General features: G+C 39.6%; 1 protein-coding gene across 1 annotated transcript; it reads right to left on the bottom strand.

Moving 5' to 3' along the window:
• Positions 1–6,894: 6,894 nt before the first annotated feature.
• Positions 6,895–8,671, bottom strand: LOC148542464 (uncharacterized). The gene has a single exon (XM_088468397.1). It carries the CDS (start codon positions 8,669–8,671, stop codon positions 7,397–7,399), a length of 1,275 nt encoding a protein of 424 aa, XP_088324523.1. The 3' UTR covers positions 6,895–7,396.
• Between the last annotated feature and the right edge of the window lie 5,065 nt (positions 8,672–13,736).

The raw sequence follows: 13,736 nt of genomic DNA, 5'->3' as shown, positions 1-13,736 counted from the left end.
TGTTGATTGACAGCACACCCCCTTTGGTGGGCGTGCCGGGGGCGTGCCTCCCTGACGGAGGCGTTCCCAAGGGAACGCCTACCGTCAGAAGCCGGCCCACTGACATCACTAGTGATGTCAGTGGGAGTGATTTTGGCTCTGATAGAGCCAAAATCACTCCGGGCCTTGCGGTTTAAAACCTCAACCGCAGGCTCCGGCTCGCAGTGGCGATGGTCGCGATGGTCAAGACCATCGCGGCCATCAAACTGCACGCTCGTATAGGCTGTGGGTGGAGGACGCTCCATAAATATGGAGGGCGGCCCTCATTCAGAGCGTGCGCTCTGCTCAGAGCGTACGGCTCTGAATGAGGGCCTTTGTCTCATAACTAGTGTGGCCAATCCCGGGATCGGCAGGATTCCAGGATTTAAGACCACCTTCACTTGTTTCTTAAGTGTCAAACAGATCCCCCACATTCCAGTAGACTCAATGCAGTGCCAATTACATCTTCCCATGTCATCAGACCAACCTCACCTGCCCCTTAATTGCCAAACAGACCCCCCCACATGCCCCTTCAGTGCCAATTAAATCTTCCCATGTCATCAGACCAACCTCACATGCCCCTTAAGTGCCAATTAGGATTTACCCATGAAACTCTTTTTTAAGAGCTACAGTAAATATCTGAAATCTGTACATTTAGTCTTTCAGAAGAAAAAATATATATAATACTGTGATAGCCCTAAGTGAAAAAAAATTGTGGGTCCCAGGGACCCCTTACTTTAATATATTGGGGTCCTACTCAACTGTTTCTGGGTGCCATCACAAATTATGCTTTGAGCTCCCCTTACAGTATGCCTCCCCACATAGCATCAGAACACCCCACATGCCTTACACATGTAGTCACACTCATATTTTCAGTACAGAAAATGCTTAAAATACATTGCTTTGATCTCAAATAGTCAACAGGTGCAGTGCTGGAGTCAGAGAGGGGATTTGTGACAGTGCTAGAATTGGGGTCAGGTAGCAATTGGGATAGTGGCGGTTAAGGGCATGCAGCAGTTGGGGTAGAGCTGGGGGCTAAGAAAGGGAGCAGTTGGGGCATGGAGGGGCTAGATTGGGATAAGGGGAGTGTGGCAGTTGGGGTAGGAAAAGGGAATAAGGGTAGATAGCAGTTGGGGGAGTACTGGAGGCAAGAATGGGGTTAGGATATATAGCAGCTGGGGCAGTGAGGGGGTTATAGATAGCAGCTGGGACACTACTGGGGCAAGGAGGGGGTTAGGGGCAGGCAGTGTTGTGGGTATGGAGGGGGTAAGGGTAAATTGCAGCTGGGGCAGTACTTGGGGCAAGGAGGGGGTTAGGGGCAGGGGCAGGCAGTACATCCTTCTTGCTGGGAGACCCCAGGCCATTTCACTAGAGCTATCTCATCTGGCATGAGTTGTAGCCTCCACTTGTCCCTCAGCACCTGGGTGTACATCTCCAGCAATCTCCTAGCCCAGCTAGTGTGCACCTCCTTGACTTTCTGTAAGAGCTGGCTGAATGAGTCGGGGACCCCCACCCTTACCCCCACCCTCTTCTACAGCTGCAAAAATGAATTACTTACCTCATTGCTTTAAGCAGTGCTTAAAGCTGACTGATCGCCTCTGCTCTACTCTTCATCAGTGGCAGGCAGCTGTCGGTCAGTGTCCGTGTACAGAGGCATCCTCCAGATAATGCTCCTCCCCCTCAGCGTTCTGGCTCTTCACACAGTCAGTCACACCAGAGACCGTGGGTGCCGTGACATCGTCACGTCATGCCGCGCACGTGACCAGTCACCTGCCGAATGCCTGTGCATTATAAAGCAGGAAGGCGGAGCTTGGGAGCTCCTACTCCAAGGTTATAGGCCCTCCCCTCTCCCTCTCCGACTGGCGGATAATGCCGGTAGTGTGGTGGTGGCAGGGCGTGCAAGGGGTGTTGGCATGGATATTTCGGCGGCGGGGGGGTGCGCGCTGCAGACATGAGTGTGTGGCTTTTGGTGTCACCTCCTTGGAGGGTGACACCCGGAGCGGCCCACACCCCCCTTGTGATGCCACTGCATGTACTGATATAAAGCAAGTCATCAGAAAGTGGACAACCACTTTAAGTTTGCCCTTTTTTATGATGGTGAGCAAGACCTAGAATAGAATTCGCTGCCCTTTTAGACTTTGCATGTTACTGTGACTAATGAAAGAAAGTTTCACTGGATGCATTCACATTGCAATGTACTTTAAAGTTGGAACAATAATACACATGTAAAGATTAGTGAAACATTTTCAAAATGTTGAATTTCTAAAAAAACCTTTGTTTTTCATTGAAGAATTGTTTCACGAAACTCAATCTGAAGAATTCTTAACAAAAGGGTAATTTTAAAAGAATATTTTCACCAAAATAGTGTTGAATAATGTAATCTAAAAAATGGTTTTATTTTAAAATAAAGTTTTATAAAAAAAACTGATCTAAGGCCAAGTCTACACTGTCTACAAGGCCAAGTCTACACTGATGATTTTCTGCTACTAAATCTCCTGAGAATAATCACTTTGAAAACTCTGTGCTACTGTACTTTATGCGACTGATCATCTCTCTGAAATCTCATTACACAGGTCACAAGCTGTATTTTTCTGCCTTTGAATCCCCCAAAAAATAAATTATAAGAATGAGCAATTACATAGTTTATCACACTATGCAGAATGGACAAGACTAATCACTTGAAGTAAACACAATGCTATTAAATTTCAGCATTGCGCGACCAAAGAAGATGGTTGACTACACAGATTGACAAATCTGCTGTGTAGCCTGGCTCATAGGAAACAAGCTGCTGCAAAATGATTGATCACTGGTAGGTGATTAATTACTGAGGATTGAGCAACTAAAAATTATTTGCAGCTCTAAACCAACTAAGGGGATGACTCGGAGATGGGAGAAAAGCAGAAAAAATCATGTAACATAGAAACATAGAATTTGATGGCAGATACTGTAAGAACCACCTGGCCCATCTTGTCTGCCCTTTTTGAACCTTTTTGTAACCTCAATCTTATATGATCCTGACTTCTTTGTAGGTATATTCTTATGCCTATCCCAAACAAGTTTAAATTGCTTTATTGTCTTAGCCACTACCACCTCTGATGGGCGGCTATTGCCTTTATCCACTACCCTTTCCGTGAAGGAATTTTTTCTCAAATTTCCTTTGAACCTCCCTCCCTCCAGTTTCAGAACATGTCCTCGTGTTCTAGTACTTCTCTTCCTTTAAAGAATGTTACACTCTCTTTCGCACATGGCAAACAGAACTAGATTCAATGCCCCCTAAATATTGATTGCAACTAAGCTATTTCAGCTGCCATATGAGGAAAGTGAGCAAATATATAGCTGAATACATATTGGAACCAACAGGTATAATGAAATGTCTTCTGCAGCACACACATTCTGTAGTCCAAGTGATAACAGCAGCACAACGGGTAGAGCATAGGGCATATGTGAGAGAGAAGATGAGTAAAACATTCTGCTCAATATGATAAGACTGTTCTTTATTATTTGTAGGACAATGGGCATTACAAGCAAAATGGTATTAATATATATATATAATCATAACCTATCTGCCAAAATGTGTAATTTGTCTTCCATTCCTAAGGGGTCTATTCATTATTCCTTAATTTCTACAAAAATTCTGTAGGAGAAAATTAAAATTTTCACCTACTTTTGTAGAAATGAGGTATCAGGGCCATTCATTGTAAAAGTAATGCAGGAGAAATCATGGATATCTCTTGCTTACCTTTCAGTACATATCTGGCCCAGCATCCCCATACAATAGTATGTGGACCGAAATTCATCAAGCCTTGAAAGTACAACATTTTTGGAGCTTGACAGCAGAAACCTATGCCATTTTAGATGGTTGTTCCCGGACCCCGTTCCTTCCTATAGGAAGGAGCTATGGTTTGCGAAAAGGGTCCCTTTCAGATCCCTCCACCCCTGTTTGGTTCCCTCCATTGCCATTGGGAGCTGTGTGCACATGTGTGAATCCTGGTTCACGCATGCGCACTCACACTGCCAAGTCAGATTTGGCAGTGCCACGTTTCACTGTTACAATCTGCTTTAATCAGGCACTCTCATTAGCTGGGCTTAAGCTGCATATACACGTAAAGATTTTCTGTCCAACCATCCAACTAGTTGATTGGTTGGAATGAAAATCTGGTAACGTATGGGAGTAACTGATGATCAGCAATTTGCTCCTAAATGCCAGAAAACAGATGAAAATGGACGTCAGACAAGTTTGTTAAATGTTTGATCTAAACAATTTGTTCAAACAACAGTTTTTGTCCATTTTCCGGCATTTGGGAGCAAATTGCTGATTGTCATTTGTTTTCATACCTTACCAGATTTTCATTCCAACCAATCAACTAGTTGGATGGTTGGACAGAAAATCTTTACGTGTGTATGCAGCTTTAGTCGGCTCTGCCTATGGTATAAGATTCACCACTGAATTCACTCTGAAAGCAGATGTCTGTTATCTACTGTACATTTTCATTCTACCAGATGTGTTTAGGGTATCCACGCACACTGTTAAATACCAAGGGTATATAGTGTGCCGCAGCCATTCCCTTCATTATCCCCTGGATAATTTTCACTATACTTCTCTTTTACTATATGTACAGTGTGAGACTATGGGGTCTATGTACTAAGCAGTGATAAGTGACAGAGTGAAAAGTGATAAGTCTGTGATAAGTGCCAGCCAATCAGCTCCCAACTGTCATTTTTCAAACACAGCCTGTGAGATGACATTTGGAAGCTGATTGGCTGGCACTTATCACAGACTTATCACTTTTCACTCTGTCACTTATCACTGCTTAGTACATAGACCCCTATGATTATGTATGTTACCCAGTAATGGTTATAATACCAGCTACACTGTAAAGATATATGAAAACACTTATCATTTACAATGTTGCAATGTATACACAGCTAATGAATACAATGTATTGTGGTGAGAGGGGTTGTCTCACACCTGAATTACCCACATTCTGGTGGAATCAGTTCCCTCAAGGGGAGGCTGGAGTGAAACCTGTGCGTTCTGCATTAGCAGTGGAGGTGTGGAATTCCAGGTTTTCACATTTACACAGATCCAGCTGGAATAATCACTGTAACACAGGAAGGGTTTAAATTTCCCACACACCTGATGCTCCTTGCTCCTGGTGCCAGACAAACTGGCCAGGCAATAGCCTGGGGGTGGTGGTTAACATTAGGGTGCCAGGACCTGGAAGGTTCACAGAGATTGCAATTGCTGACTGTTAAGCACAAGGAGTGCTGGGACATTCACTTTTATATTTATTTGCTTATTTTCTGTTATGAGTCTGGGTGTATCCAGGCATATGGTCACGTATGCTAAGGTGCAGTGTTTGCTGCCATTAATAGCCACTGTTTTACCAAGTACCTGCCTGTCCGGAGTCCTCATTTCAATATCCTGTGTTACAGTATTAACAATGTTATAGAGTTTTTTAAACTGATAGATTGCGCGCTGTTTCCATCCACATGACTGTGTTTTCATCTAAAGACTCATGAAACAAATGACAATATTGTTTATTCAATGAAATATTTTTATGCAAATCAGTGTTTGGTTCTACTACAGATATATATTTTTCAGCTGAGTTCTATGAGAGACATTGTGATACTATAAAATTGCCACACATGCTGTGTATATTCATTATGCTTTCGGTTGGCTCCGTCCGCAATATTGCTGATATTACCATATATTCTAAAAGAGGTTGTTCTATATATAATAGCTGGGTGTAATATACAGGACACAGTAGTGTCCCATGTTTAATGATTCTCACCCTAGGTATATTACCTATGAATCTTAATCTCTGGATGGTTACCACTATTTGGTGTTACCATAACATACATAATTTTGGTGTTCTTTCACCACAGATGTGTAAATATTTCCTGGTTTGTCTATGTGTGACCAATTACCATTTTTACAAGCAATTTCTAGCACAAATGCTCACCATCACTCAACACAAGTTTTTACGTGTGGTAATTTTTGCTGTTTGTTTTTTGGGTGATTTACTGTGTTAGGTCTCTTTTGGACACATGCAGTATTTTCATTTTGTAAATTTTAATTACTACCAATAAATGATAAGTTTTATAATTTAGTAGTTTTAAGTGCCCCAATAAGAGAGTAATGTTCTCTTTGTTTCTTAATAACACTGAAAAGTTACTCTGCAGACATTTTCCTGTACCCCAAAATTCTGGAAAGACTTTAATTTGCTGTAATCATTTGCTTGCTATCATTTTTCAACCATCGATAGAAAGTGCAAAAAGCACGAATTTCACACCTTTTAGAAACCTCCAGTACTTTCCTTATGGCCATTAACAGCCTTCTATATGGTCCCACTATCTCCGTTGCCTCTTTTTGGGGCTCCAGAGTGCTTCCTAATTTTTTCATGCATTTCTCCCAGGTCACATTTTGTAGAAAAGTTGCGCATTCTCGCCATGGCTAAGGCGAATTAGCATTTCTAATTGAATCTGGCATTTCTCGGGTGCGCGCATTCGTTTGATGTATGCGAATTTTATGAAACAAACTCGCGTTCTCAAATTTGCAACTAATTGGATTGAGCCCATTGATTCTTTGTATTTGTCAGTAGCCTGCACTAAAACAATATAGTAAATTGTAGTTTATAAAGAATATTCCTCTTGTGAACACTTGGTTTTTAGACTAACCTTACCACAGTTCTCCAGGAATCTTGAAATGGGCATTTTCAGGTTTCCAAGTGATTATCACCACACAATTTTATTCCAACAATTTTAGATTTTTGCTGTCAATATAAAGTTTTATTTTACTGGTTTGTATTTACAGGAAGGTATAAAAATAATTAGTAAGACATTCAGCATTCAGAGAAAATGTCATACAGTAGCTCCCAAAAGTGCAGCCTTTTTTTTCCAGAACAGTCTATATAAACCTAATGGGTCCCCATATTTTGAATGGGTTTTTGTGAGGCATGCATATAAGATTTTTAATGTCATTACATTTTCTTCATTCTGTACAACAATTTCACTATTACCATGATCCTATTCTAGGCTTTTACTTCACAGGAGGAATGAGGCTATACTCCCTTCAGGGACAATTTATCATTTAAAAACAAGTGACATGGCTATGCCTAGCTGAAACTCATAGCTGGTAACCTGCTATATGACTGGTAAAGAAGAACTAGGGTGATCAGTAAAGGTAGTCATGGCAACACTCTACTATAGGCTATCAGCCTTTGAAAGTAAAAATTAAAACACTATTAAACATGTGTAGACACAAGAGGTAGCTATTTGACATGCTGGTTTGTTCATGTGTAAACACTAGTACATTAAAGTGGATGAGTCAATAAGCTTTATTAACTGCACCCTTGGTGCTCAGTAAAATCAGATGTTATACATGTGGCATTGGTTGAGGGTTTTCAGGAACAGGAAGAATGTTAGGTGTGTCGACAAAACGACTGAATTCAAAGTTATTGCTGTGTGGTTTCTTTGCTAACTTGTACACTAATCTTGAAAGATAACCCACAACAAAGAACAAAACTATTGAGAGAATGATTATAAATACTATTAGCAAAGTGAATGAAGCTTTTTTCTTTGGTGTCTCCGTTACCATCAGGTCAAGTGTCATTGCAGTTGTGGCGTTCAGCACTACTGAAAGTCTTGTTAGGGCTACTGAAGAACCTTCACTGTTGCTGGCCACGCATGCATAGATACCAGAGTCATTGGGCCTGGTTATTGCTATATTTAATTTCCCTTTGCTAACAAACAATTGAGAGGTTGAGAAAGTGACTTCCAATCCTGTTGGGAGTAGCCAGGTCAAAGCAGGCTTTGGTAAACCGATGGCAGAACATGGCAGTGCTATTGACATAGATTCCTTCACATATATTTCTTGATATGCATTATTAAACATTGGTTTAGTGCAAACAGGGATGGCGGTCAATAAGACTGTTAAAGAATCATTGGGAAATAAAGACTTTTTAAACCAATGATATTCAGTAAGTTCAATCCCCCTGAAGATGCACTCATTAGTTAAGTTGTTTCCCATCACACTGACCAGCAATGAGGAATAGTTAATAAAGGGTTTAAACCACAGTGGAGTGACTGAGCTTAGACAGTTATAATCTAATTTGAGCACAGATAACATTATTAGACTATCAAATGCTTGATTGTGAATGGCAGCAATTTTATTCCTCGAAAGATCTAGAACTCTGAGGTTCTTCAAACCCCTAAACATTTCACTGTGAATTAATTTTAAGTTGTTATTCTTCAAGTCCAGCTGCTGAATGGGAAGGTTATTGAAGGTTGATGGATGGAAATTTGCTATGCTTAGGTTCAACTCGTTTAAAATCAAACTCTTCAGCTTGGGAAGGTCACCAAATGCAGATGCGTCAATATATGTAACTGCTGTGCTTTTAATAGTTATTTCTTCAAGTGACTTTAAATTCCAGATGCTCTGTTTGTAAATAACGAAGCGTGGACAGCTACTTAAACTTAATTTAGTAATATTATCAGAACCAGTGATTGGGAACTGGAAATATCTTTCTGTTTCACAACAATAAATAGAAGATAAAGAACAACTGCATCCTGTAGGACAAGCTGTCCCCATGACTCTGACATGATTAATAATTACTAATAGGAACATCACAGATACAAGGTTGGTGCCCATGGAATCTGGAAGGTAAAGAAAAATAATTAATGATATCATGAAATATAGACATGTAATAGTTGGATAATTTTACACAACAAAAAGGACCCTAATTGAGTATATTATTATTCTTCTTATAGACTTTACATGATAGAAAGACTTTCAAAACTCACCATTCAGCAGAGTTACCCTTGTTTCTCTCTATATAAATTACATCATTAGGTGTGTGTCCAGGTCTAGAACGGACCAACAATATGGCAAAGTAGACAAAGAGGTGGCAGTAATAAGCCCCTTTGCTTACCAGTACTCTTAGTCATTTGCAATCATCATGGAATAACTAGATGTACTAAGGTGGATAGGGGGCCCAAAGGTGGATGGTTATAGGAAGTAGGTGGATACTGAAGATGGATGGCGTTAACTGCAAAAATGTGTTCAAAAAAACATAATATGAAGAGTGGGTAATAATAAAATAGTATAAATAATAAAATGATCAAAGATTGTGTGTTCCTGAAGATAGGTAATAATAACAGTTTAAATTATAAAATGATCAAGAATTGGTGTGTACCTGCAAGACAGGGAAGTGGGTAGTACTGTAGATGTGCAATTAGGGTGGACAAATTGTATACTAAATGAAAGAGCGAGAAAAAGCGAAAGAAAAGTAAAAAAGTTAAGGAAAGGACAAGGAGAAAAATAAAGACAGCGAGAGTTAATGGTGTGACAGTGAAGAGAGGTTTTCAGTGATTTAGTGAAAGCTTTGAAATAAATCTTTATATAGATTGACAAGTGTAATAGCCAGAAATGAAGTTTGGAGATAAAGGATAGATAGACATAGATTCCTGATACGATGTTGACCATTGGGGTGAGTGGATGTTGGATGTATATGGGAAGGAAATGTATTAGTGCAAAAAAATAGAACATTTCCATGGAGCTACTGTATATGAAATGTGCAGAGAGTTCGGAGAATAAAATAATAAAATATTTTAAAAATTGTCAACAGCGAAAATGTCGACATTCATAATGTCACCGCAATGTTGACATTTATGATATCAACTTGGTTAAAATGTGAGCTTTAAAAATGCCTTTTTTATGATATTGAGGACTTTTTCCACAATTGTGTATGAAATCCATATATTTATATTCGTAGGATACTGCATTTTAATTGTAGCTTTTTTTTTAAAGAATAAGAAATGAACATTTGAAATGTTTAGAGTTACGCTCTAGAAAAAAAATAAAATTCCACCGTCCATTAGGAAGACACTTTACCTGCTGTTGTGTGTGAATTTACCATTGTGTTTTGATATAATATTCTCCTACACATCTCACAAGGTAATTATCTAAGAAACATAAATAGAGAACAGACATTCGAAGCTCTTCTGAGATGCTGTCTTTTACAAACATAAAATACAGTAGCACTTGACACAATATGTCTGTGTGCGGAAAATTTTTGTCTGATTTTGGAAAAAAGTTTTTTTTATAAAGAGCTTGATGGCTTCTGTGAATTTGTTAACAGTAAAAGATATGAAATTTGTCAGGTAACATAACAGTCAATGTGATTCGTAATGTAAGGACAAATCTTAACTATCTGAAAAAGTTAGATGTTTTGACTCCTAGCACTTCGTTAAAGCTAATAAAGGGCGGTACGTGCCAAAGGCGCATTCATTCTGCGGGGCAGAGCTGAGAACATGATGAGCTGCCAAAGGCATCTTCAGCCTCTGGGACACGGAGAATGAGGGAAAAGGAATCATCTATGGATAGACTAGTAGTTCAACACTAGGTATTTATATCAAATAGTTAGATAAGATAGGGGCTTCACTAATCTACTTGGTCAGAACCAGTTTTAGATAAAATGGGATCAGTGAGCGTAAATTATTATGGGGCTCTGTATGCATGGAACCAATATAACACCCAAACATATTTTTTATTTATAATACAGTATATATGTATTATTTCTAATATATATTTATAATATAATTTTAATATAATTATTAATAAAATATGCAATATACACACACGCACGCACGCACGCACACACGCACACACGCACACATCATATATCCTAGGCCAAGGAGAGGAGGAAACTGCAGTTGGCATGTGAGGAGCTGCTATGGCTGGACACACGTAGCAGCTCCCCCTTGGCAATCTGACTATCAGAACTCTATTGGCCGGTACACACTAGACGATATGTCGTCCGATCTGTCGGAGACTGTGTATGCACTTGCCGATGCCGGGACCCCCGCCCAGTCCCGTTGCATGACATGTCGGCTAGGTACACACCATTTAATGTGTACCCAGTGTATGTATAAGGAGCTCCCATCACAGCTGCGGCATTGTATAGACAGAGACAAGTGTCTTGGTCACAGAAAAAAAATTTGGTCTATCAGGGGGTTTCTGGGTACTCAGAAACCCACCCTGCATGCACCACTGCTATACTGTTAAAACCCTATGGTTATACTTATGGGTATAAATCTTTGATAATTCCCTGTGATTTCTAGGAGAGTGCTCACCTGTTTCTTATTTAAGAGTTACCGATAATTTTGTATCATCTCAATTTTATTATATTGGGGTTTATAAACTTCTTCCTATGGTGAATCTAAGATATTTCACCTCTTTCATTCCCAAGCAACACTTTTTTTGGGGTTAGCTGTCAATCCTGCCTCACAGTTGGAGTCCAACACTGATTGTAGCCTGGGTAAGTGAGATTACCAATCAGGACTATAGATGACCACATACAGTAATTGAGATAGGCAGCAGCATACTGTCTATGGGGCCATAGAATTGTATCTATTATGCTCTGAAAGGTGGTGGGTGCCCCAATAACTCAAATGACAATATCTATATTGGAACAGACCCTCCGGTGCAGAAAAGCTGTCTTTTCTTTTGCATTGTCTATCAATGGCACATTCCAGTACCCTATGGTTAAGTTTAGAGTGATTAAGTACTGTGCTGTTCCCGGATTTTGAATAAGATCATCCATACAAGGCATTGGGTAGGCATCAATCATTGCAGAAACGTAAACTACCATCAGGTTTCAAAATTAATTTGACAACTCACTATGTGATTCTTCAATTATAACTAACTCCAACTTTTTAAAATTTCTTTAGACACCAATTCCCATTTGGTTTCTGGTATTCTATAGGGCTTTAGGTTATCCTTAAAACCTGGTTCAGTGATTATGTCATGACTGTTGTTTTATCAGGTATGCCAGGAAACATTTCTCTATTTCTTTTTATTCAATTATTTAGCCTCACACTGTTGAATAGTTGAGAGGGTTTTGGCTGTTGTTACTTCTGGAACCAAAGGTACTTTAATCATCAGAAGTACCGGGTTGACTGACAGAACTGCTTTACCCTTCCCAGGTTTTAGAAGATATACATAGTAGACCTGTCCTGGCTTTCTTTTCCCAGACTGGTACACTTTATAAATAACCTCACCCACTTTTTCTATGATTTCAAATGGTCCTTGCCACTTGGGCAAAAATGTACATGCTATTATTGGAACCAAAATATGTACTGTCAGCCCATGAGCAAAGTTTTGGAATTGAGCATTACAATTGTTCTCCCTTTGTTGTGTCAGTTGGGAATGTTCTAAGTGCTTTCTCACTATCGGCAGCACTGCAGCTATTCTTTCCTGCAGGTCTAATTCAGTTCTTCAGTATGCCTTAGGAACTACCAATTGTTCCATGATATCTTCACATTTGTTGGACACTTAGTATAATAACTCTTGACATACTGCCAACTGAGGGTGACAACCTACAGTAATATCAGGATCTACTGGATTGATGAAGTCCCCCAAGTGGACAAAACGCGTTGGAACAGCTGCCTTTGCCTGAATGAACTGCCACAGATAAGCTATACATTTTAAAGCAATTTCTTGGATTATATGTATATATATATATATATATATATATATATATATATATATATATATCTTCTTAAACACTTTTAAGACTTTTTTTGTAAGTTTTAATTAGTAGTTTTATATTGATTCCTCTGTGCTTTAATTATATGTATTTCTCCTGTTTTTATATTTATATATTTTTATTACATTTTCTATATAAATGTATGAATTCCATGTTAGGCCAACTGATTAATTATTTGTTTACTTATTAGCACTCTTGCACTTTTGTGCTCATTCACTAATTGCACATACTGTGCTTACTTCAATAGACCTAATTTATGCATATACTGTTTTTTAATCATTAAGTTGCATATTTGTCTAAACACGTGTTTCATGTAGCACATTTGATAGTGGTATTGCACATTTCACTACTGTATCACATATATGTCAGTCGCTTTATTACCTGGTACACTTGAACTATTCACATTTAAGGGCATCACCAAAAAGTCCTATTACTCTGGGTTCAGCAGACACCCTTTTACCTGAAGGGAGTATGTACACTGACACATTTTTGTGTTGGTGTCGGTATCTTCTTTTATAAAAATCTACTATGTTTCCATCAACCACTTTTACATTCTCTCTAGTATTTACCAAAGTAGGGTCTTCTATCTGTTCAGAGGCAAAGATCTTTTTTCTTACTTCAAGATCAGACATACAGTCAAGTGGTTCAACAACCTATTTCAGTTCACTTACAATAACAAGCAATGGTCTCTCTCTGCCGGCATCAACTTGTCTACAGGTAGTGAGAGACAGACTAGAGATACCACCAAGCTATTATTAGCCACTTACAAGCATCCTGGAAATTAAGGTTGCTAATTAGCTATTACTATTAGACAGAAGCTAGTAACCTGGGGCATATATATCTCCCCTTGACAACTCCCCCAGTGGTATATACTGTATATATATATATATATATATATATATATGTATATAAATGTCACTGAAGTACAGCCCCTAAAGCCAGCTCAGTGACAAGGCTGGACTCGAGTCTGCAGTGTGCCGATGTCTGCCCTTCCACCCTCCTGCCCACCTGTGTCCGGGGGCTATCCCCTTACAGAAGACAGCTTTGATGTTGCAGAGTCCAGCCTTGTGTCCCGGAACCCCTGCCCGGCTGTCCACTCGCATGTGCCGAATGCCCGTCCGCCGCTCGGTGTCAGGTGAGGGAAGGGACTGGAGTTGTCAGGTGAGG

The sequence above is a fragment of the Taudactylus pleione genome, unplaced genomic scaffold, assembly GCF_031769625.1.
Source record: "Taudactylus pleione unplaced genomic scaffold, aTauple2 ptg000012l, whole genome shotgun sequence".
NCBI lineage: Eukaryota > Metazoa > Chordata > Amphibia > Anura > Myobatrachidae > Taudactylus > Taudactylus pleione.
Note: the sequence above shows the minus strand (reverse complement) of the source record. Positions and strands in the feature narration are given on the sequence as shown.